Source organism: Littorina saxatilis, linkage group LG8 (assembly GCF_037325665.1).
Source record: "Littorina saxatilis isolate snail1 linkage group LG8, US_GU_Lsax_2.0, whole genome shotgun sequence".
Lineage (NCBI taxonomy): Eukaryota > Metazoa > Mollusca > Gastropoda > Littorinimorpha > Littorinidae > Littorina > Littorina saxatilis.
In genome coordinates this window covers 20,580,684-20,605,842 of record NC_090252.1, presented here as the reverse complement: position 1 = coordinate 20,605,842, position 25,159 = coordinate 20,580,684, and the positions used below count along the sequence as shown (strand labels likewise).

The 25,159-nt window shown below is 40.2% G+C and overlaps 1 protein-coding gene and 1 long non-coding RNA gene across 2 annotated transcripts in view; one reads left to right on the top strand and one right to left on the bottom strand.

Annotated features, from left to right (window-relative positions):
• The window catches only part of LOC138974548 (uncharacterized), a 90,684-nt gene that overhangs the window by 51,764 nt on the left and 13,761 nt on the right, over positions 1-25,159 (top strand). Inside the window, exons 7-11 of the mRNA XM_070347264.1 lie at positions 10,637-10,777; positions 13,050-13,171; positions 14,051-14,228; positions 14,575-14,664; positions 16,261-16,278. Coding sequence (XP_070203365.1) covers positions 10,637-10,777; positions 13,050-13,171; positions 14,051-14,228; positions 14,575-14,664; positions 16,261-16,278 — 549 coding nt within the window. The remainder of the gene's footprint in view (positions 1-10,636; positions 10,778-13,049; positions 13,172-14,050; positions 14,229-14,574; positions 14,665-16,260; positions 16,279-25,159) is intronic.
• On the bottom strand, positions 2,765-7,182 carry LOC138973010 (uncharacterized). The gene is made up of 4 exons (XR_011457858.1): positions 7,156-7,182; positions 6,766-6,846; positions 3,750-3,796; positions 2,765-3,009 (listed from the first exon to the last, which is right to left on the bottom strand). It is a non-coding gene; the product is annotated as an uncharacterized lncRNA (long non-coding RNA).

Genomic DNA, 25,159 nt, shown 5'->3' with positions numbered 1-25,159 from the left:
TATTCTATTCTATTCTATTCACACACACACACACACACACACTCACAGTAACACTAACACATGTGCACAAAATGAACACAAACACACACATTGCGCGAGAGAAAGACTACAGGGAGGCATGACGTCATGATGCACTAATTGACGTCAAAGACTTTCGACCGTGACGTATTCTTCTTACGCGAGCTTTATCCATAGACTTGGAAACTACGGAATTTCTACCCGTCCAAAGCGGCCTGGGGTGGCGTTTGCTGAAAAAATGGGGGCGCCTATTTTACCCACCGTATTTTTGTTAGTATGGTCCCCTTTTTTGGTGAACTTCCATCTCCAACTGTAGCACGTAGCCGGGCACAACGAATCCTTCTTTATCATGTATTATTCGGTGTGCACATTTCTCAAATCGATTACAGTATTCACGACTTTTCGACCTTGACATTGTAGCTAGGGTCATGTGGGCGTTGGCATCATTGTCCAATCAGAAATAGTCAATGATCATCTCCTCAGTGTGTTCCGGTCCGGAACGCAAAACAGTTTGTGCGGAAAAAGAGAACGTGGTTTGACAACTAAAGGGCATTTTGACCGGCTCGAACTACAGCATCGTTCAAATGTGGGAGAATGACACATCTGACAAATAGCCAGTGGTTACCAACATGAGAAACTGGGGATAGCCTTAGGAATCGTAATCCGTATGTAAGCTTGAAGCGGCCCTGACGCTGTTTGTACGTCAATCCGAAGAGAAGCTATCGTACTAGGCCCTAGGTGACATTTCGTCAAGTTCCACTCCCAGTTTGCCGACTCTATGGCCCTCCCCCCGCCAAACTGCTGCACCCGGTGGCAGGGAAAGCAGTTCGACTTAAGGTGACTGCAAGGCAAGTTCAATTTTGCAAGCTAAAAATAAATGTTCTACTACCTTGTCAGTCTAGATCTGGAACTCATGAAACAGCACTATTCAAATCCCCATAAAGTGAGCTGGTGTTTTTCTAGATCTAAGCATCGACCGAATTCAATAGAAATGTTCCTTGCATGGCATAATTATTTACCTAAATCTGTTATTAAGTTTGTTGAAAATCAAAGTATTCGTTTTTTGTTTGTTCGCGTGTCTGGTTTTTGCTTAGTCGATTAGCTTACACGATGTGTGGCTTTTTATTTTGTAAGGGTGGTTTAGCATGTATAAAATGAGACCTAGACCACATACGCCATGAAAGTAGAGTTCCCCGTTCAATACCAAGATTGCCAGTATTGATATTCAGACAACTTTTGGATAAATGTGTGGGGCTGTGGTGTTGCAGTGGTAGATTGTTTGCACGGGTATGTAGGTAGGTACGTGTACATCCGTGTGCTTTGCCTTTTGTGCAGGCATTTGTGAAGCAGGAACATGCAACATGTTTGACAAACATCAGGGTTGTGTGTGTGTGTGTGTGTGTGTGTGTGTGTGTGTGTGTGTGTGTGTGTGTGTGTGTGTGTGTGTGTGATAAAACCAACTAAGCTTACATCCAGCACAAAAAGCTTCAGCTCTACTTCACCAGTCAAAGACAAACGCATTGTTTTATTCAGCTTTTGACACATATATTCACTCGATCAGAATCGAACCCTCTTCGTGAATATTTTATTTCAGAAATAAATAACATATTGATTCTACACAACAAATGGTATTGCTATATGCTATGAGTATGAACGATGAAGACTATAGCAACCGAGACAGATGAGGCATCAAGTTTCTTAGCCTTTTAGCCTCTTATGTTGCATATGTTCTGCGCGAACTTAGAATCCGGTTTCATTATCGACAGCAGTTGTATTGCTGGTTTGTATTTGATCTTACAAACCATTCTTATTAACTTGTATAAATAGTTTATCGCTTCAGTAAACACTCATCTATTTTGAAGATTACGTAATTTTCAACAACAAAAATTAAAAAAAAATCGCAATTCAATATTTCACGCAAATTTTACTAATCCGCAAACAATTTTGCATGAACAAGTGTTATGTTAGGGAGAGAGTACGAGTGCGTAGTTAGACATATTTTGAGTGGAGTAGCAAAAATGCTTTAGCCATGTACTAATTATGTTATTGAACTGCTTAGCGGAGATTTCCAGATCAATCATACGGCGGTGAAAGACTGGTCTCTAGTACGGTCTATACTTACAAAATATAAAAATAAACAAACAAACAAACACAAAAAAGGTGTGTGTTGCACGTAGGATTTAAGTATTTAATTGAATAGAAAAGGCAACATCGGAATAAAAACAAATCTCGTGGTTCTCTTGTCAAGGAGTATGCACCGAATATGAAAGAAGATTGTGGAGTAGGCTGCTTTCTATTCTACTGCTCTAAATTATCAAGAGGCAAGCTTTACAATGCTATTCACACTAGGATGCAAAGCATTCAGTGCTAAAGCTCTCAAATCACAATAGTTACAAGACAAAACACACTTCTTGGGGCTACAAGAAATGTTAATATTTGTAAGCACACAATTAATCTGACACATTTTTGTAAATATTTTGTATTGCCTCCCTTGAATAAAACTTATTAAAAAAAATATTCTGAGAAAAAAAGTTATACTTAAAAACAAAGCTATCAAGAAATAGGTAGACAACCCGTGTAGATACCTTTATTCTTAAGACATTTTATTTTTGGAGGATGTCACTATGCAATTTTACAGATTTAAAAAAAAAGCTTTAGATGATCTCCCTTGAACAAACATTTCTTGTTTTTACTATGTGTTAGTTTTAAGGGTATATAGAAGAACAATAAAGAAAAAATGCTGCAAATTGACTTGGACGTATTTACAATTTAATTAAACAAAATGTTTCAAATTATCTGATAATGAAATTCTACATTAAAATTAAAGCAGATCTAGGGACTTGTGCACAACATAAAACATAAGGAACTATGATCTGCATTGCTTGTTATGATGATAATGGCTGGCACCTGTCGACCGACTTGCACGCCATAATTCTATATGTTTTACTATGCGCCCTGCATGTCAATGGTCTTTCTCTGGGTGGCTCGATTCTGAGGAGATAAAGAAAATGCATTTAGTGCAAGCAGTACATAATGACAACACACATACAATTACTTAAAGCAGCTGCTGGTTTCAGAGTATTTAGTTAAAAGCCCACCCCAACTTGTTTGCCTCAATGTCGCAGATTTGGTCAGACTTTCACAATGAGTAAGATAACAAATTTAACAATGTTTTGATTTAAAAAAAAAATAGTATTCATTTTTGTTGTTTTCGGCCCCATTCACTGGGAATCTTACTCAAGGACAAGGATATTTCTTAGGAATATTTGTATGTGAAGCTTCCAAGCCCTAGCTTCAGAAACGACCAAGAAACCCTCAATAATGGATTTTGTTGTGCATAGTGATGGCTATCCAACCGAGTGGCGGAGCACTGGTGAATCCTTTCATTCTCCTGATTGCTTGATTCTGAAATGACATTGTGGAGTTGGTAGTTATGTGAGTGTGTAGTGCCTGCTCTTCGTTGTTTAGTCGGGGGGAGGGGGGGGGGGGTATTGAATCATATGATCATAAAGTAAGACTTCACTGTGATGAGCAGAGATTTAGTCAGGTACACAACATTGCTATGCTATCACGAAATTAGAGGTTCTATCCTCTAGATAGGCTACACAACTACATCAGATGTCATGGTTGGGTTTTCGCAAGTCAGCAACATGTTTTGAAGTTCTCATTGGGTAATCACGGCTGACATCAAACACAGAAAAGGTGGAAAAAACATAAATCAATGAACTCACCTTCCCTGCATTGTGATACTAGCCATATGGGTCTGCCGAAGTAGCTCCTGCACATATTGAATTAAGTATTCATGTTATTGTTAGGATCACACTTTTTCTGGTACATGTATATCAGACTGGAAAGTTTCTCGAGGCTTGAAGAATTCAAGAGCTTGCCTATCCCCAATAAAAAAAAAAAAATTAGTATGCAAGTATTTTCAGGGTCTCAAGGTTTTAATATGAAGTCTGTTCCTCTGGGGTCATGGAAAAACAAATTACAAATGAGAACATACTGTTACACAACAAATTCCGACCAATTTAGGACACACCATAACATAACTCACAAACAAACAACAGCAATACAATAATTAGTCTGCAAATACCTAAACGTCGTTCACACTAGGTATACAAAAATAAACAAGTCGCGTAAGGCGAAAATACAACATTTAGTCAAGTAGCTGTCGAACTCACAGAATGAAACTGAACGCAATGCCATTTTTCAGCAAGACCGTATACTCGTAGCATCGTCAGTCCACCGCTCATGGCAAAGGCAGTGAAATTGACAAGAAGAGCGGGGTAGTAGTTGCGCTAAGAAGGATAACACGCTTTTCTGTACCTCTCTTTGTTTTAACTTTCTGAGCGTGTTTTTAATCCAAACATATCATATCTATATGTTTTTGGAATCAGGAACCGACAAGGAATAAGATGAAAGTGTTTTTAAATTGATTTCGACAATTTAATTTTGATAATAATTTTTATATATTTAATTTTCAGAGCTTGTTTTTAATCCAAATATAACATATTTATATGTTCTTGGAATCAGAAAATGATGGAGAATAAGATGAACGTAAATTTGGATCGTTTTATAAATTTTTATTTTTTTTTACAATTTTCAGATTTTTAATGACCAAAGTCATTGATTAATTTTTAAGCGCCCAAGCTGAAATGCAATACCGAAGTCCGGGTTTTGTCGAAGATTACTTGACCAAAATTTCAACCAATTTGGTTGAAAAATGAGGGCGTGACAGTGCCGCCTCAACTTTCACGAAAAGCCGGATATGACGTCATCAAAGACATTTATCAAAAAAATGAAAAAAACGTTCGGGGATTTCATACCCAGGAACTCTCATGTCAAATTTCATAAAGATCGGTCCAGTAGTTTAGTCTGAATCGCTCTACACACACACACACAGACAGACACACACACACACACACACACACACACACACACACACACACACACACACACACACACACACACACACACACGCACATACACCACGACCCTCGTCTCGATTCCCCCCTCTACGTTAAAACATTTAGTCAAAACTTGACTAAATGTAACAAGTCGCGTAAGGCGAAAATACAATATTTAGTCAAGTAGCTGCCATTTTTCAGCAAGACCGTATACTCGTAGCATCGTCAGTCCACCGCTCACGGCAAAGGCAGTGAAATTGACAAGAAGAGCGGGGTAGTAGTTGCACTAAGAAGGATAGCACGCTTTTCTGTACCTCTCTTTGTTTTAACTTTCTGAGCGTGTTTTTAATCCAAACATATCATATCTATATGTTTTTGGAATCAGGAACCGACAAGGAATAAGATGAAAGTGTTTTTAAATTGATTTGGACAATTTAATTTTGATATTAATTTTTATATATTTAATTTTCAGAGCTTGTTTTTAATCCGAATATAACATATTTATATGTTTTTGGAATCAGCAAATGATGGAGAATAAGATAAACGTAAATTTGGATCGTTTTATAAATTTTTATTTTTTTTTACAATTTTCCGATTTTTAATGACCAAAGTCATTAATTAATTTTTAAGCCACCAAGCTGAAATGCAATACCGAACCCCGGGCTTCGTCGAAGATTACTTGACCAAAATTTCAACCAATTTGGTTGAAAAATGAGGGCGTGACAGTGCCGCCTCAACTTTCACGAAAAGCCGGATATGACGTCATCAAAGACATTTATCAAAAAAATGAAAAAAACGTTCGGGGATTTCATACCCAGGAACTCTCATGTCAAATTTCATAAAGATCGGTCCAGTAGTTTAGTCTGAATCGCTCTACACACACACACAGACACACACACACACACACACACACACACACGCACACACGCACACACGCACATACACCACGACCCTCGTTTCGATTCCCCCTCGATGTTAAAATATTTAGTCAAAACTTGACTAAATATAAAAAGCACATTCAGGCAGGTTTGACTAGTAGACCATTCCAGCTGCTGTTCCAGACCAAAGGCCATGTTTCCCCTTACTCTGTGATTGTAATCATAATTATTGTTTATGAATGACTTCAGTTTTTCTAAGTAAATCTCTCGTTGTAATTACTGGTAAATGCATTATCCCAATTAAGATATCCTCACATCTAACCTGCGTAAACTTCATTTCAAGGGTTTTAATTTTTTTTTAGCTGGCCAAGAAATTATAAGCATTCCTCAATTATGTTCCTGTCAGACTCAATGAGCTAATCTTATAAAATAAAATTAAAAAAAGGTAGCATCTTATAATATTCTCACGTGAATTATAGCTAATCAGAAAACTAGTATTTTATTTTTTTTAAACTCAAACTGAAAATACAGGCATGCAACATTATCCTTGCTGTTTTGTAATAACCCTTACCATCAACTATTCTATTTCATTTCCATCTTAACAGGCGTAGCACCTCTCTGGAAGCCAAAAGAACACTTTAAATCCACCCCCCCCCCCCCCCAGTACTGAGTAAACATTGCTGTGCATATTTTTAAAAAAACCCAATGCCTGAGTCTCCAGTCACCTGTTTATGTTGTTGTCCTTGTACTTCACTTGTAGCTTAGCTGTTCAAAAAACTGTTTCTCTGATCACATGATCAAAATTCAAATACTTAATAAACCAATTTTGATTCTATTTCTTCAATAATAAGTTGAACGTCTGCATATGTAATTGCCACAATTTACAGAGTTTCTGAATAAATGCTGCAAGAAAAACCAACAGAGTGAACAGTTTGTAAATATACTAACATACCTATATTTACCTTATGACATGTGTGGTACAGTGGCTGCTAAAACGTCCGTTACACCTGTCTGCATATATTAGGTGACAGCCCTGATGGAGACTAAAAAAAAGTTCCTTTGTCAGTACCCTGTGTATGAGTGTGGTCGGGTATGTTCTGGAACAATTAGAGCACTCCCTATGACCATATGTTGCACGGAGGGTAGGGGGGGCTTTTAGAGGTGTAGTTGTTGGACTGTAGTGTAGAGGCTGATTGGCAGTGCTATGGGGTGAGGGTGGAGCTGGGGCGGAGAATATATCGTATGTAATTGAATACTAATAGTAATAAGCATGATCAGTTAGACTAGAGTTAAAAACTATGTTGATCGCCAGAGACATTACATAATGTGAAATCACAAGCATGTTACTGTACCTTTCGTTTTGCCATTGAGATTGGTAGGGGAACATGTCAATACGTCCCAATACCATTACGTCCCAGTACCATTACGTCCCAGTACCATTACGTCCCAGTACCATTGCGTCCCAGTACCATTGCGTCCCAATACCATTGGGTCCCAGTACCATTGCGTCCCAGTACCATTACGTCCCAATACAATTACGTGCCATTGCGTCCCCGTACCATTAGGTCCCAATACTAGTGAATTTAATTTCTGAGATGTTACTGTAGCAGTGTAGCGACACGTTTTGTAATAAAAGTGCGTTTTGTAATAAATTTATTACAAATCGTGTTCGGATTACACAATTTTTATTACAAAACGCGTTCAACACGATTTGTAATAAAAATTGTGCCAGTACATAGCAGTATTTCACAAATAAAAATAAAATAAAAAGATGTGTACCGGTTAGTCGAGATGAGGTGAAGTGGAAAAAAATAAAAATACATAAATAAATAAATAAATGTTTGTTCATGGGAGAAAAAAAAAACCTTCACGATATAATCAGAAACTGTAAAGGATATTGCATGTCAGTTTGTTTGTTTTGAGGCGCTCCTTGCTTTCCTTACAGGTTTTCTGAGGTAACCATGTTCTTTCTTTTAAAATGAACTGAAGCACGCTAACCTAAACCGAAGTGTAAAATTAATATATGCTTTAGCGGTGCTCGACACAAAGAAAAATACCGGAACAGTACAGTACACCGCTTTGTATTCCACTGTATGTAATCGAGCATGACATGACTGTAGGCTTATTTACTGAGTAGACGATGTTTAAACTCGTTTCTGAGAAAAGCTAGACTGACTGTCCAGTCATCGAACCTTCAGCACATAGACACCGAGACACACAGATAGCGAAACCCATACACGCACAAATGTAGACACAGACACCTACATACATACGTACATAACACACACACACACACACACACACACACACACACACACACACACACACACACACACACACACGCACACGCGCGCGCGCAAGAATATACATACATGCACAATCAGTGACATAGACTAGTTCTACATGGGACGATGTTTCAATAACAAATCATTTCATTTTTCTTCCTGTTTAATGACTGAACAAACACAAAATCAACAACTGCATATTCTGGTAAAATCCTGATTCGTATGTACATGTTTAACATTTAACATATTACTCTGCAACCCTCCTGCGATCAAAATTCCTTTTGGATTCATAAATCGAAGACACTTGAATTAAATATTATTGGGCGAGAAACTGTTATGTTACTTTACATAAACAGGTACTGTAAGTAACACACGCCTAAAAAAAAAGGAACATTATAAAGGCCTTCAACTAGCTGTTCTTCTTTTCTTCTCCACGATCATCATCATTATCATCTCCACAATCATCATCATTATCATCATCTCGTCGTCGTCATCATCATCATCATCATCAACATCAACAACAACAACCAACAACAACAACAACAACAACTTTTTTTTTTTACAAAACACAATAGAAAAGAGAAAAAATAAATGTGTCAAGTAAGTGCATATACAGGCGTCAACATTATTGCTACGTAAAGTTATGCAATCTTGAAGCTTGAAATTACTCGGATAATATAAGGTAAGATACTCCGTACTTATGAAATCCACTGTTCATTTTCATCCTTTCGCTGACCTACTCTGTCGTACAATATCCATGCCACACACACACACACAGACACAGACACAGACACACACACACACACACACACACACACACACACACACACACACACACACACACACACACACACACACACACACACACACTGCCCACCGCAGCGTTCAAGCATTGCTCAAGTAACAATTGTGTTGGGACGTAATGGTACGGGGACGTAATGGGATTCCTTTATGGGACGTATCGAGATGCAATTTTCTTGGGACCTATCGACACGCAATTTTGTTGGGACGCAATGGTACGGGACGCAATGGCACTGGGACCCAATGGTATTGGGACCCAATGGGATTGCTTAATGGGACGCAATGAGACGGCATTTTTTGGGACGCAATGGTACTGGGACACAATGGTACTGGGACGTATTGGCATGACCCCATTGGTAGAAGGCATTGAGTGGTGAACACAAGTTGCATTGATTACTGCATCACCATGTGGTCAATCCCCTTTGATCTGCAGATTGTACCAGCACAAACCAACACTGTGTTATGATCGTAAACAGCCCACATGGCCAATAAATCTAAGAACACAAACACTAGATAGATCTAATCGGAGAGCCTGCAAACCGAGTCATGCTTTTTAAATTCAATGAAAATATGTCTGTCAATGAAGCAGATAGATCTATCCTTGCGATTGTTTTTGCAAGCAGATAAATGTTAGAACGTCACTTATTCCGTTTTCATTCAACAAATTGATATTTTGCAAGATGCATTTCGTGCCAATGAGCTGAACAAACAATCAAAATCAAGCAAGTGGTACATTCTTGAAGACAAAATTCAGTCACGCAAACAAACTGAAGGGAAAAAATCTAGCTTACTGCTGTACTGATTTCGCCAAATAAATGCATTTGCATGCCGAAGTTATTCCTGCTTTGATTCCAATCATTCTAATTGATCTGAATGCAAAAAATATACGTAAACGAGCTGATCAAAATGAGTAACATTGCACCTGCCTATAGACTGTACTGCGAAAGCGAAGGTCGTCTGCGACTGGAGATTTTGAAGTCGAACAGCGTCGTTTTTTCACTCTCAGCGGTTGTCTTCATCGGAAAAGTGAAAAGCCTGACTTGCAATCTAGCGAAAGACACATTCTGTCTTTCCGTTCGGGCGTTGTTTTTGTGTACAATCTCTGAAAATGTTATTTCGAAAAAGGCGGCCGTCATTGTTTTGGGGTTTCCGCCTAGTGGTGTTTTAAACCGGTTTCAGACCGGAACACACTGATGAGATGAGAACAAAATGGCAGCCCCCATGAAATCCGAAAGGTCACGGAAAAAAGTCGTGAATAGCGTTCACGGGATACCTCCAGCTTCGATGGGATAATTTAGAATAACCTTTAGACATTCTAAATATTGTGTCGACATTTGCGTAGCCTGCATACTAAGTAACTCTGTGTTACTGTGTTTCTCTGTGTGTGTGTGTGTGTGTGTGTGTGTGTGTGTGTGTGTGTGTGTGTGTGTGTATATGTGTGTGTGTGTGTGTGTGCTTGCGTGCGTGCGTGCGTGCATACGTGCGTGCGTGCGTGCGTGCGCGCGTGTGTGTGTGTGTGTGTGTGTGTGTGTGTGTGTGTGTGTGTGTGTGTGTGTGTGTGTGTGTGCGTGTGTGTGCCTGCTTGCGTGCGTGCGTGCGTACGTGCGTTCGTGCGTGGGTGCGTTCGTGTGTGTGTGTGTGTGTGTGTATGTATATGTGTGTGTGTGTGTGTGTGTGTGTGTGTGTGTGTGTGTGTGTGTGTGTGTGTGTGTGTGTGTGTGTGTGTGTGTGTGTTGGTGGGGTACAGGTGCTAGCGCAGACAAAGACGGAGAACAAGTGGCCTACAGGATAAGGTTTCTCGTGGCACCGGACAAAAGAGGACTCGATGGTCAACGAGGATTTGTTTTGACATGGTTCAAAATTAATTCCTATCCCGGTCAAACAATCCGTAAGTGTTTCCCTCTGTCCACCTCTGTTTGTCGAAAAAAATGTGTCCCCACACAGTGAAGCAACTATCTGAGACATCGATGATTATGTGGCTGTGCTTTTTGGGGTGTTTAACGTAAATAAACACCCCTTCTGTTTACGGACGGAAAGAAGCAGAGGGGGAAGTGATGGGGGTGGGGGGGTTTGTTGTGATAAAGGTGGTCATAATTGGGAACATATTTAAATGAAATGAAATGAAATTGAGGCCAAAACAGGAGGAGCGACCCAAAGCTGTAGTTTTGCAGGAGGACTCTAGTGTAAATGCCTTGCGGACAACTTTGAACATGACGAAAAGGTTACATGCCGAGTCTCAGTGACTATCAAAAATAATGGTCGAAGTTAGCGGATCATAGAAAATGCGAGCTTCCCTCTTTATCCCTCCTTTCTTCAGTTATTCAAAGAAAAGAGGAGTTTTTGTGCGAAAGTTTGATCGAATCATATTCACCCAACCAGTCTACCTGCGCAGGCGATCGATTAATGCGCGGTTGTATAGTTCCGTGCAAATTATTCAATTTTTTTTAACACTTGTCAGTTTCCATGTTTTGAACAAAAATCAAGTACACAGTTATGTTGTCATTCTGCTGTGGCGGTAAAGGCAGATAGTGTGTGTTCTGTTTATGTTTTGGTATCGCTCAGGAAATGTTCTTTCCTCGAATGTGACTAGCAGACGAAGTTTTACACCCGTGTTCCAACGTTAAAAACTGTATGAAGTTCAGTTTTCTGGGGCAAAATAGTGTATGAAACCGCTGCATGTTCTTTAAGTTGATTAAATGTTTGCAATTGATTGCGTGTAATCTGTTTATAAAATGAAATATTGTTGAAAACTGACCGTCGGATTGCAAGTCTTCTCGATGCAGCCGAAATCTGGAAGGGGAACTACTCGTGTCGCTAGACAAAGTATGAGAGTTACTTTTCCTTGGAATCTTGCTAGCGATAAACGATTGTGCACGGCAGGTCTGAATTCAGAAAACAACCAAACTCATGGATTTTATATTGAGATTCATGTGTTCAAGCCTGTAGTTGCTGGTTTAAATGCGGTATGGTTGTATTGTTTGCTCCAGAAATGTATATTTTGTACATTAGAGTGTTCTGAACTTTTGAGTCGCAACAAGTAGATCAACAATGCGTACAGTCTCTACCCATGAGCTATCGAGGATTCAGGCCCGTTGTTGGGTAAGTGATTTTGGTTGTTGGGTAAGTTACCGAAAAATAACTAGCCCTACAAGTTTACAGAGAGAAAGAAGCAGAGGGGGGGATAAAGTGTTGTTCCCATGCCTCGGTCGTAGGTCATTTGGTTTGGGTCCGGTTCATCGTATCTCGTTGCTCGGTACTATTGCTGTAGCCGCCTTCCAGTTAACCGTGACGGTATCCGAGGTGTTGTACCATTTGACCGTATTTGAAAGTGTCGTTTGACCGTATGATTCCACTACAGCCGTGGACGCATCAAAGCGACTTCAACGTCTGAAACAAGAGCTAGACGCAGGAAAAATATATCTCAAAAGTGTATCGATACCTGTTCATCCGTTGTGAACATGAGGTAATTGAACGCCTACGAATCTCACTCAGTCTCGTCTGCTGTTGCGTACACTGTATGGTCTGACGCGTGTGTCTGGCCCCAGGCCGGTCGAATGCTCGACACTTTTGACACACGGGGTGTACTGCCGGTGGACCTTTTCTCGTTTCTCCGTGTTTATTTCACTGTAATTATTCAGTCAAACGGACTAGCAGTGCCGTTTCATTAAATAGAGACCACCTCCCTGCCGTCTTCATTGCCGTACACCAGACCGTTTTGGGGCACAAGATTTCATTTTGCAGTTAGGACATTTAAGCCGCTATATACACTTTGAATACAGACCCAGCTGACCTATTATCTTCTGTGTCTCGGAACAACACTGACCTGGCTTTCTTTTGGTTTAAACAAAACTGTATTCAATTGTTATCATGACAAGAAACAATGCATGGATTTTACGATTAATAACTCGAGCATATAATGCTTATTTTAAGCAATCATTGTAATTACAAAACAAAGGTTAACATGGCTTTCTTTTGCGTCGGTATGGTGAGCATGTCGACTGTGAAGACAATTTAGTTTACTGTCACTTGTATTTCTCTTGTCATTTTTGTTATGAACATTTTCATTATCAACCACAGGTGGATATTGCCAAGAAGACATAAGTATTCCTAGATTAGGAATAAGTGCATTTGGGAGAAAACACTTCTTGGTTATTTTTCAGCATTTCGCCGTCTGTTTACGGCACGCCCGACCCGGCCTCGTCGGCAAAATCGTGTTTATGTCGTTCCGCAAAAGCAGAGTGCAAATCTCTTCATCATACCCCAAGCTGATGGAAACTTCTATGTAAGATATGTGTGTCGTCCATTGATAGAAATATGTGCCTGTATTATTGATCCCCCGAGCCCATCCCCGCCCACACCCAGTTTTTTTTAAATGAATGTCCGTGCAAATGTATGATTAGAGTAATCCCTCTCTGGACGCGGGCTGGTTGAATACAGACAGCTCGTTTGTAATGCTTACGTCACAACCCTCGCAAAATAAAATGTGACTTAATTTGATCTCTCCCTCTCTCTCTCTCTCTCTCTCTCTCTCTCTCTCTCTCTCTCTCTCTCTCTCTCTCTCTCTCTCTCTCTCTCTCTCTCTCTCTCTCTCTCTCTCTCTCTCTCTGTGTCTTTCTCTCTCTATCTATCTCTCTCTCTCTCTCTGTCTCTCTCTGTCTCTCTCTCTCTATCTCTCTCTCTCTCTGTCTCTATCTCTCTGTATTTCTCTCTCTCTATCTCTCTCTCTCTCTGTCTCTCTCCCTCTATCTCTCTGTGTGTGTGTGTGTGTCTCTCTCTGTCTCTCTCTCTGTCTTTCTCTCTCTCTCTCTCTCTCTCTCTCTCTCTCTCTCTCTCTCTCTCTCTCTCTCTCTCTCTCTCTCTCTCCCGTCGCGATATAACCTTCATGGTTGAAAACAACGTTAAACACCAAATATAGAAAGACAGAAATCTCTCTCTCTCTTCTCTCTCTCTCTAAGATACACGACACACAGAGATGCAAACACACTCACACACACACACACACACACACACACACACACACACACACACACACACACACACACACACACACACATACACACACACACACACACATTACATTCACGCACTCAGACATATAAGCACAAATGATAGTTAACGTATTACAATGCGGTTTAATTCGTGTTCTTTTTCTGTTGATAAGTTGTCAATGAGAGCCATAGTGACTCAAAGCAAAACGCTGTGCTCTAAAGAGGGGCCCGACTTTGGGGCGATGGTCATGGAACTGGCCTCTGGCTACGGACGCAGGGAAAAGACTCTGAATACGGTCATTTACTGCAATATTATGCGCAAAGCATCATCAATTCATGTCCGTATCTCAGGTAATGGCATAAGTATGCGTATAAGACTTTTAGCTGAAGCCTAATCCTGAGAAAGTGATACAATGATGATGGAGTCTTCCGTCGGTACGAAGGCCGCGTTGCAAACAGTTAATGGTACAATGGTTGTTGTTTATAATTCAATAACAAATCATTTCATGCTTTACAATTAACACAACGTTGAAGATGCTGTTATAATATCTCCTTAGTGTAGTCATTTCCAGAAAGTGAGTCATCATTGACAATTGCCTGTGTTGCCGTGTAAATTTTGATATCCAAAGCGCATTTTTCTTTTAAAAAAAAAGTGCAACGGCGTATAGAGCTTTGTCCTTTTATTCGTCTTTTGCAGGAACCGTGAAGAGATTTGGGCCCGTGGAAATTGCCCTCAACTTGACACTAACAATCAACCGTATCTTTTTCTGGTACACCTTGGCAGAAAGTAATTATTCTCTTTTTTGTGTGTGTGTCTATCTGCCCATTAAACTGTGCGTCTGCGTACCTTCCAATGACACTCCTCCCCCGCCCCGTCACGTCCCTCCATCCTTGAGTAATACAGTTCGTTCGTGCGTTCGTTCTCTCTCTCTCTGTCTCTCTCTCTCTCTCTCTCTCTCTCTCTCTCTCTCTCTCTCTCTCTCTCTCTCTCTCTCTCTCTCTCTCTCTCTTTTTAACATTTAGTCAAGTTTTGACTAAATGTTTTAACGTAGAGGGGGGAATCGAGACGAGGGTCGCGGTGTATGTGTGTGTTTGTGCGTGTGCGTTCGTGTGTTTGTGTGTGTTTTGTGTTTGTGTGTGTGTGTGCGTGTATGTCTGTCTGTCTGCCTGTCTGTCTGTGTGTGTTTGTATGTGTGTGTGTGTGTGTGTGTGTGTGTGTGTGTGTGTGTAGAGCGATTCAGACTAAACTACTGGACCGATCTTTATGAAATTTGACATGAGAGTTCCTGGGATTGATATCCCCGAACTTTTTTTTCCTTTTTTTGATAAATACCTTTGATGACGTCATATCCGGCTTTTCGTGAAAGTTAAGGCGGCACTGTCACGCCCTCATTTTTTAATCAAATTGATTGAAATTTTGGCCAAGCAATCTTCGACAAAGCCCGGACTTCGGTATTGCATTTCAGCTTGGTGGCTTAAAAATTAATTGATGACTGAAAATTGTAAAAAAAAAAAAAATTCTAAAACGATCCAAATTTACGTTCATCTTATTCTCCATCATTTGCTGATTCCAAAAACATATAAATATGAATATGTTATATTTGGATTAAAAAAAAGCTCTGAAAATTAAATATATAAAAATTATTATCAAAATTAAATTTTCGAAATTTAAAAACACTTTCATCGTGTTCCTTGTCGGTTCCTGATTCCAAAAACATATAGATATGATATGTTTGGATTAAAAACACGCTCAGAAAGTTAAAACAAAGAGAGGTACAGAAAAGTGTGATATCCTTCTCAGCGCAAGTACTACCCCGCTCTTCTTGTCAATTTCACTGCCTTTGCCGTTTGCGGTGGACTGACGATGCTACGAGTATACGGTCTTGCTGCGTTGCATTGCGTTCCGTTTCATTCTGTGAGTTCGACAGCTACTTGACTAAATGTTATATTTTCGCCTTTCGCGACTGTTTTTTTCTCTCTCTCTTTCTCTCTCTCTCTCTCTCTCTCTCTCTCTCTCTCTCTCTCTCTCTCTTTCTCTCTCTCATTCTCATATAACACACCCACACACACACACACACACACACACACACACACACACACACACACACACACACACACACACACACATACGCACATACACACACACAAACACTCACCCAGACACACGTATAACACTCACACACACATACACGCACACACGCACACACATACACACACACACACACACACACACACACACACACACACACACACACACACACACACACACACACACACACACATACACACAGTTACGTACACAACATTGGGTTACAAATGGGTAAGCGTGACGAAGTTTCATTACATTTTTTGGCATGAGTAGTATCTCTCTCTTTTGTTCCAGTTTCTGAGATAGAAAAAGGTGAGTTATCTACCTGTTCATGTATATCAGTCCCTGTCTCTTCCTCTGCATGTCTTTTAGTCTTTCTCCTCTCTCTCTCTCTCACTCTCTCTCTCTCTCTCTCTCTCTCTCTCTCTCTCTCTCTCTCTCTCTCTCTCTCTCTCTCTCTCTCTCTCTCTCTCTCTCTCTCTCTCTCTCTCTCTCTCTCTCTCTTTTTTTTGTGTGTGACAATGGAATACTTTCATATTAACAAAGTGGATACTCCGTTCCTCGGTACGGGCTAGTTGTTTTCGTTTATTGTCACAGTTGGGGTCTTCGAAACGGCTATTCAACTTCAAGTGAGGACATGAAAAGCTGATTGTTATTGTTGTTTTTTTCTCTTCTGATTGTATGTGAATAAATTACCACAAACATGCGAGACTTACCTTGTGTAAGTTGAAGCTTGTTTCGGATTTGACCGATACATGTTACAGGAACGTTTATGTCAAGTAAAAGAAGAACGCGCATGCGCAAGCTCACTCTTCAGAACATTTATAATACATACAACATGTACACAAATTAATTATTCTCCGTCAAGAGAACTAGACTATAACGTAACCCAAGGGCTGGGATTTTTATTTCCACAGGATTAGGGTGGGACTTGACATAAACGTTCCTGTAACACGTATCGGTCAAATCTGAAACAAGCTTCAACTTACACAAGGTAAGTCTCGCATGTTTGTGGTAATTTAACCTCAACATGACAGGATGTTTACGTGAAGGAATGTTTAGAGATATGTGTACATGTTTATCCCCACTGTAACCTTCCAAACTGTCAAGTTATATTCTTTGACGAAATCACTCACCTCAATCTTTCTTGAGAAAAGAGTCCAGTAAGACTTGACCCATGTTAACCGAAGGTGTCTTTTTTTTAAAACGGGCAAAGGTGGACAACGACGACCATCCTGCAGCTTTCATTATGACGTCAATTGGCGTGCCCCTGGCAGCCAATGCCGACGTACTTGCAGATCTGGTGCTGTGACCCGTTAACAAATAGGTATCCACACCTGCTCTACTCAGAGTGTCTCTAATCCACCGAGCCAGTGTATCTTTTGAAATAGGTCCATGAGGCTATTGATAACTTACGAACAATTTATCTGTGTCTCTCAAAGTCCTGTGTATGACGTAAATATTTTATGAGCGTTGCAATTACACACAGGTTAGGATTTTTGTCAAACGACAATAACTCAATTTGAGCTGCATGTTTTCCTTTCTTTGATTGTTTCATCACTGAGTTTATATGATGTAGCCTGTAAGTTTCATCGACGGCAAATAAAGGGAGTGACACCTTTGTCCATATAGGATAGCGATCAATGTAACTAACTTGCTTGATAATTCTTTTAAAATCAATTTTCCCAATGGGATAATATTCTCTAGATAAGAGAGAACTGTGTCTACGTCCCACGTAGCAGAGTACTTTGGGAAAGATGGTCTCAATTCAAACATCCCCTTTACAAACCGCTTAACCAATCTGTGTTCACCAAAAATGCCACAGTCTGCTATTTCATGGTAGCCTTAAAGTGCTGATCTCTCAACACAGATACTACTATAAGTCTGTCCAGCAGCAAACAATGTTCCCAGGAAATGTACTGTATCGATTACAGAAGGGTGAACCGGATCATTGTCTCTTTTAATCGCATACATTTTCCACTTTTTGATGTATACGGCATACAGTTTAGCTGTCCCTGTTCTACAGGATGCGCAGACCCCTGAGGCTGCTTGCTGCGAAAGTCCTCTGCTTCTGAGCCTACCCCTGATATGTTGCAAATAAGAATGTGCAGTGTTTTTTTTCTGAGCCGATGCTCCATGTTTGGGTTTGCAAGCATGTGAAGTAGATTGTCCCTTGGTGACACAAGAACTGGCTTCTCTATCAACAGACTCCCTAACCAAGGGAACCAGGGCTGGCTTGGCCAGTATGAAACCACTATCACACCTTGTGCTTTGTCCTTGTTCATCGTTTGTAGTACGCTGGGCAGTAAACACAAAAAGGTGGAAAACATACAATGGCAAACCATACCACGACATGCTAAGTGCATTGACACTAAACGCTTCTGGATCCGGCCGATATGCTACATATCTGGGGTACTGACGATTAATTCGGGAAGCAAACAAATATATCTCTGGCTCAAACTCAAGTATTTGAAGCGCGTGGGAGAGTAAATTCGAGTTTAACTTCCACTCAGCATCTAAATTCAGTGTTCTAGATTCTTCATCAGCTTCGACATTCTCTACACCAGTTAAGTACGCAGTTGTCACCCAAATGTCTATCTACACAGAAGTTCTATATTTCCTTCGTCACAGCATTACACTGAGCTGAGTGATTAGTTGCCATGCTAGCTAGGCATGCCACATCTGTGGTATTATCGAGCATAAGTCGAATGTGAATACCCCTCTTGTCCCTCGCAAAAGCCTTTAGAACCAACAATGCAGCTTGGAGTTCTATCACATTAATGTGCATCTGTTTTCTGTCCGTGTCCAGTGCCCACCTGTTCTGCCCTCAGTACAAGAACAACCCCATCCTGTTAGAGACGCATCTGAATTGATAACAAATTCTGGCTCTCCCGGTGAAACATCAACCGGGCTATCAGCTACTAGAATGTTATCTCTCCACCATACCATGTCCCGTTTGGCTTCCTCTGAGAAAATCATTTCAGCATCATATTTTCCATGGTTCTGTTTTAATGCCACAATTTTTGTCATGTTCCATGTTTCTGTACCACAGAACCCCATATTTCACTCCTTGAATACTAGCCACTGCCATGCCAATCAATTTAGCCAGCTCTCTAATCTTTGTTCTCCCTTTGTCTAGTAGACCGTTGGCTAATACCACGATTCTGTCCTTCCTTTTTTGAGTCAGCCTCACTGTCATGGTGTCTGATTTGATTTCAAACCCTAGATACATAATTTGGTGGGAAGGTAGGAACTGATTTGGTAGGATGGATGACAAACCCCAGTTTTGGAAACAAATCAATTGATGTTTTAACATTTCTGATGTACTCTATCTCAGAATCACCGATCAACAAAGTGTCGTCTATAAAGATGGTAGAGATAAACCCTAAGCTATGAAGGTGGGCCATCACAGGTTTGAGAATCTTGGTAAACAGACGTGGGCAACACGCCCATCCATTAGGAAAAAACCCGAAAAACTTCAGGTACTCTTGTGATTTTTCATTCACATGAACTAAGAAATAAGCCTTTTTTAAATCCATTAGAAGCAAACCAACAACACTCTGTCACCAGCGCTAAAGCATGACGTAATGTTTCCAGTTTTAAATGATGATACTCAACGATATTATTCAAGTTCTTGAGGTTAAGGTCGTCTAAGCTTATTGTCTTTCTTCGGTCTCACAAAATAGGTGCGATGTATTCACCCATACTATGACTGCAGTCAACAACTACTCCTTTCCTTATCAGCTCCTCTACTTCTGCGTCAATGGCCATTTCTGTTCTTGTGAAAACTTAGGTGGAAACATCTCACCACTATGCACAGGCACCTCTGTAAAATCAATGTTTACCCCTTGCACCATACTAAGTACAACCTTGTCTGGAGTCAATTTCTCCCAATGTTCTATATTTTTCCAAATGTGTCCTGCTTTAAATGTGTCTTTCAGATCATTGACGGGAATGTTACTGGCGTCAGTCGGCACGTTAATTGTTTGTGTACGTGTGACCTACTATATTTGAGTCAGCGTGTGACCTAAGGTCAGTAGGGATCGTTACTTGTTTTGGCTACGGAAATGTAGTTCACGTTATGCTGACGAAGTGAGTCACGATTTGCTGAAGCAGCCTCTTTGTTTTTTTCAGCAGCTGTCTCTATTACAGCAATTACTCTGAGCGAGTTCTAACTGTGCTGTACCCAAAAGAGCAATGACGTCACCATTTGCTGCGAGACTAGACCCTCGTTTGCCATTTTTAGCACTACTTATTTGTCAAGATCGCCGGTCGTCTGGTTTGAAATTTCAAGCATGTCTGAATGAAGCTTGTCTGATGCATTTAATATTGCAGCGTAGTCTTTAGACAGCAGTTTTTGAATGTTGTACATGCGCATATCATTTTTCCTTGCATTCCTGTCCACACTTCCTTTGTCAATTAGCTCCTCGTTTAAATGAGGGGCTTTAATTTGCTTGCAATTGTCTGACACCAAGTGCTTGTCTAGTTTTTCTTGCAATTTCTGGTCTGACATGCGGACAGTGAATCTGTTTTCAACGATTTTGTCCAATTTCTCAGCAATTGGGGCCCCATCTTTTTCTGCCAGCTCTAGGTCTAACTCTAGAGTGTCCAGAATATTCGGTTTACCACTGCTACTGTTAGCGTTTTTCAAAAACCGCTTTCCTCATCTTCCTCCTCGCCCCTGGCGAGCTCATTTTTGTCTTCTTTGCTGACCCTGTCAGCGACAATGCCAGAGAAGTTTCCGACCCTGTCGGAACTGGCTTTAATTCCAGAGTGTCCATAATATCAGGTTTACTAGTGCTACTGTTAGCGTTTTTCACCACCACTTGAAAAACGCTTTTCTCATCTTCCTCCTCGCCCCTGGCGAGCTCATTTGTGTTATCTTCGCTGACCCTGTCAGCGACAATGCCAGAGAAATGTCCGACCCTGTCGGAACTGGCTTCATTCTCGTGTTCAACACTCGGCTGTCACTCTCTGCTAAATGATGCATCCTTTTCTCCATACTATCAAATAGTCGTCGCATCAACTCCGAAAAACATCTCTTGCACTTCATAGTTAGCCCCACTATGCGACAAATCTGCGCAGTCCTTTCGTTCGCTATCTGACTCATCATGAAGGGCCGCCATTGTCTTTCCGCTGTATGCGTGGACGCAAATACCGATGAAAGAAAAAAACTGTTCACTCACCTAAACCATTGAGAAATACAATCCAAAAAACTGTCACAATACACAAAACACAAAGTCCGAGCAACACATTGACGTGCAGCTTTCCACAAATAATTACACACACAAGAAAGATGTAAGCGATAATCCAAGAGATAAAATGTATGCCTGGTAGTGAAGCATTGCGTGCGTATTCAGTGAGCTTGCGCATGCGCGTTCTTCTATTCCTTGACGTAAACGTCCTGTCATGTTGAGGTTAAATACACAACGTCATGACGTTTCTACACCATGTGCACATTCCATAACTTGTGAATACGTCATGTCTTGGTTTTCATAACCAACAGAACGTCATCGAAAAACGTCATACGTTGATCACATCCTATTCAATCTTTTTGGAACAATTTTCTGATCTGAAGGATTATAGTGTGTTCCTTTTTATGGAAGTTGACATAGGCGGAGAGGAGCTTTATTTCATCTTGATCTTCATTTAAAAGTCACCATGTGTGACTATAGTAAATAAAATGTATCTGCTGTTTTTCATGTGATCATTTATTGTGACCAACTCCATGACTGGGTTCACTCTGTGGAAATAAAGAGGGACCCAAATCAACTAACCTTTGAAGTTCCTAATGTATATTTACCATTAGCACGCAAAAATATTCATAAAAGATACATTGGTGACATAAACACACGTCCTGACTATAATGTAAATTGGTTGGACGAAGCAATCAATCCATTGAGACAAATCAGCCTTGAGGAAAATAATGACTTGTGTAATGTACCTTGTGAACTACCTTCTAAAGATCTGTACAGAACCAAGGTTCAAGTCAATTGTGTAAATGAAAAACTAATAACAATAACAATCTTCTACACTACTGGTAAAGTACTTGTTCAAGGTAACAAATGTCCCAGGTGGCGGGATGAAGAATTTAAGACACTAGTTGACTGTATCAAAACAGTGTATGCTTTTTCTAGAAGTGATGAGTCAACCCTAGATGCTAAGGCGAATGAACATGTATCCAGATTAAAACTACCATCTTTTTCAATATCGGAGAAGGGAAAGATGTCGTTACATGACACCCTCTCAACAAAAACTGCGTCTCCAGTGGCAGTTGAGGAGGAAAGAAATGCTGAAGAACCTGATGTTAATCCAGTAATTGATTCCTCATGCTCCTCCATCACAAAACCTTCACACATTGTCACTACTAAAAGAACCTCTCGTCGTCTTCGAGCACCCAGCCCTGTATCTTCTCCTCAACTTACACAATCACCATCCAGTCCCAAAGCAGCTTTCTCAGCTGACAAACACTCACTCCAAAATCTGACACAATCTGAACAAATCACGAAACTCAAGTCACAAACCTAGTCACAAATCTCGAATTCATCAATATTCAATGAATTCCATCAGAAAGCAGATGAACTCGCTCAACAAAAAGACTCAACAATTACAGGAGCTGTGCAAAGATGCCCCAAATATGCTGTTGTCATTTATGGAGAGTGCAAAACATCAGATCAAAATTGACCTGAAACATAATGAAAAAGTTCAAATAGAAGAAATGAAAGAAGGAATGGAACAAATAAATCATAAGATTGCTGAATTAAAAAAATGAACTCAGATCTAAAATCGCAAGTTGGCGATTTAAAAAAAACACGTTCAAAGAAAAAAGATGTCCAATCTCCTGTCAATCCAACTGAGCATACTGCATCTACGATTTCTTCCTCAACTTCTATTGTCTCTGTTGAAGCTGACATGAATAAAGTTGAATTCAGTGTGCAACCTCGACAACACAAAGCTGAAGTACCTACTTTCAATAAGTATGCAGTGCTGACAGACATTGATGGGGACAGTGATGCTATCGTGATGAGTGACTCTTTGAAGAGTCAAAGACAGGACAGTAAGTCTCAACTTATTGATAATGATGAAGTCATCAATCAAAACCCTCCCAAGCAAACTTACAAAGAAAGAAGTGTTGGTGATGAACACAAACATGAAAACAATGTGGATCTAATAAAACCACGTGAGGTACTAGCAGAGGAAAGAGTGTTTGATGGAACTACCCATGTTATGATTGGTGACTCCAACCTCAAATCTGTGAAAACTGAACTTGTTTTTTCAAGATGTCATACACAAAAGATTAGTGTGTCAAGAATTAACATCAACGACCTTATCCACTGGCTAATGAACATCCCACACTGCCAAAATGTGAAACACGTCGTCTTTCACATAGGACTAAACACTTGCTGGAACAGCGTTGTAACACAGGCCATATGGACAAGTTTAATCAAATTGTTGAAAAGTGTATTCCCAAAGGCAGTTGTTCATGCATCATCCATTGTGCCTCCTCGTGGAGACCATCCACTGAAGAAAACTGTGTCTGCCTCCAATGTTGCCCTGAAAACTGTGTGTGAAAGTGACCAAGTTGTCTTTACAGACCACACTGAAACTTTCACCACCCAGAGTGGAGCACCACGAAAGGCTTTGTACTGGGACTCTATACACCCAAGTCCCAAAGGAATAGCGAGGCTGGCATGCAACATTAAATATGCTGGTCAGCCTTGTCTGCCCTCACTCAACCATCGCCCAGCAGTACGAACCGGTGGCAGGGTAACATTACTTCCAACTCCTATGTCCGCCAACAGAAGCATGCCGTCAGCTCTGCCAATCCCATCGCAGCCTCTTCATATCCAGCCACCAGGATTTGCAGTGGCTGGACATCAAAAACATACCGGTTGCTCCCAAGGTGTGGGTCAGGTAATACACAGAGAAACATCACCTGAATATGCCTGGTGGGCAAATAATCGGTCTTTACCACCTTGGTTTCCTCCCCCTATGAATTACAACCCACAACTTCACTCTACACGCTGGTTGCCATACTCATCCTTCAAAAGTCCGTATGCTAACAATCATACAGCCTACGCATCAATGAACATTGCGTTTGAAACTCTAGTTTGAAGTAAACAATAGTGTTATGATTCAATTTGACGCTTTCAGATCTGAATTCTTAAATTAGATCTTTTAATGGTGTGTGTGTGTGAGTGTGTGTGTGTGTGTGTGTGTGTGTGTGTGTGTGTGTGTGAGAGTGTGTGTGTTTGTGTGTGTGTGTATGTATGTGTGTGTGTATATATATATGTGTGTGTGTGTGTGTTTGTGTGTGTGTGTGTGTGTGTGTGTGTGTGTGTGTGTATGTGAAAAAGAGAGAGATTGAACAATTGATATAACATTGACATTATTATTATCAATCAATCACTTCCCTCCTTGTGACAATGCTGATAGCTGAGCTATTTTTGTGTGAGAAATAATACGTACACTACTGCTTATTATCATATGGTCTGTTATCAATGTAATCAAAAGGATCTAATTACATTTGTGAATGCATCATTATGATTATGTGACAGTGTTGCTGCTACTTCTGAATTTATGGCTCAACGAAGTGCTGACATTGCAATTATCTGTGAAATGAACGGCTAATTATCTAATTCTGCATCATTTGAAAAAAAACAAGTCGCGTAAGGCGAAAATACAACATTTAGTCAAGTAGCTGTCGAACTCACAGAATGAAACTGAACGCAATGCAACGCAGCAAGACCGTATACTCGTAGCATCGTCAGTCCACCGCGCACGGCAAAGGCAGTGAAATTGACAGGAAGAGCGGGGTAGTACTTGCGCTGAGAAGGATAGCACGCTTTTCTGTACCTCTCTTTGTTTTAACTTTCTGAGCGTGTTTTTAATCCAAAAATATCATATCTATATGTTTTTGGAATCAGGAACCGACAAGGAATAAGATGAAAGTGTTTTTAAATTGATTTCAAAAATTTAATTTTGATAATAATTTTTATATATTTAATTTTTAGAGCTTGTTTTTAATCCGAATATAACATATTTATATGTTTTTAGAATCAGCAACTGATGGAGAATAAGATGAACGTAAATTTGGATCGTTTTAGAATTTTTATTTTTTTTTACAATTTTGAGATTTTTAATGACCAAAGTCATCAATTAAATTTTAAGCCACCAAGCTGAAATGCAATAC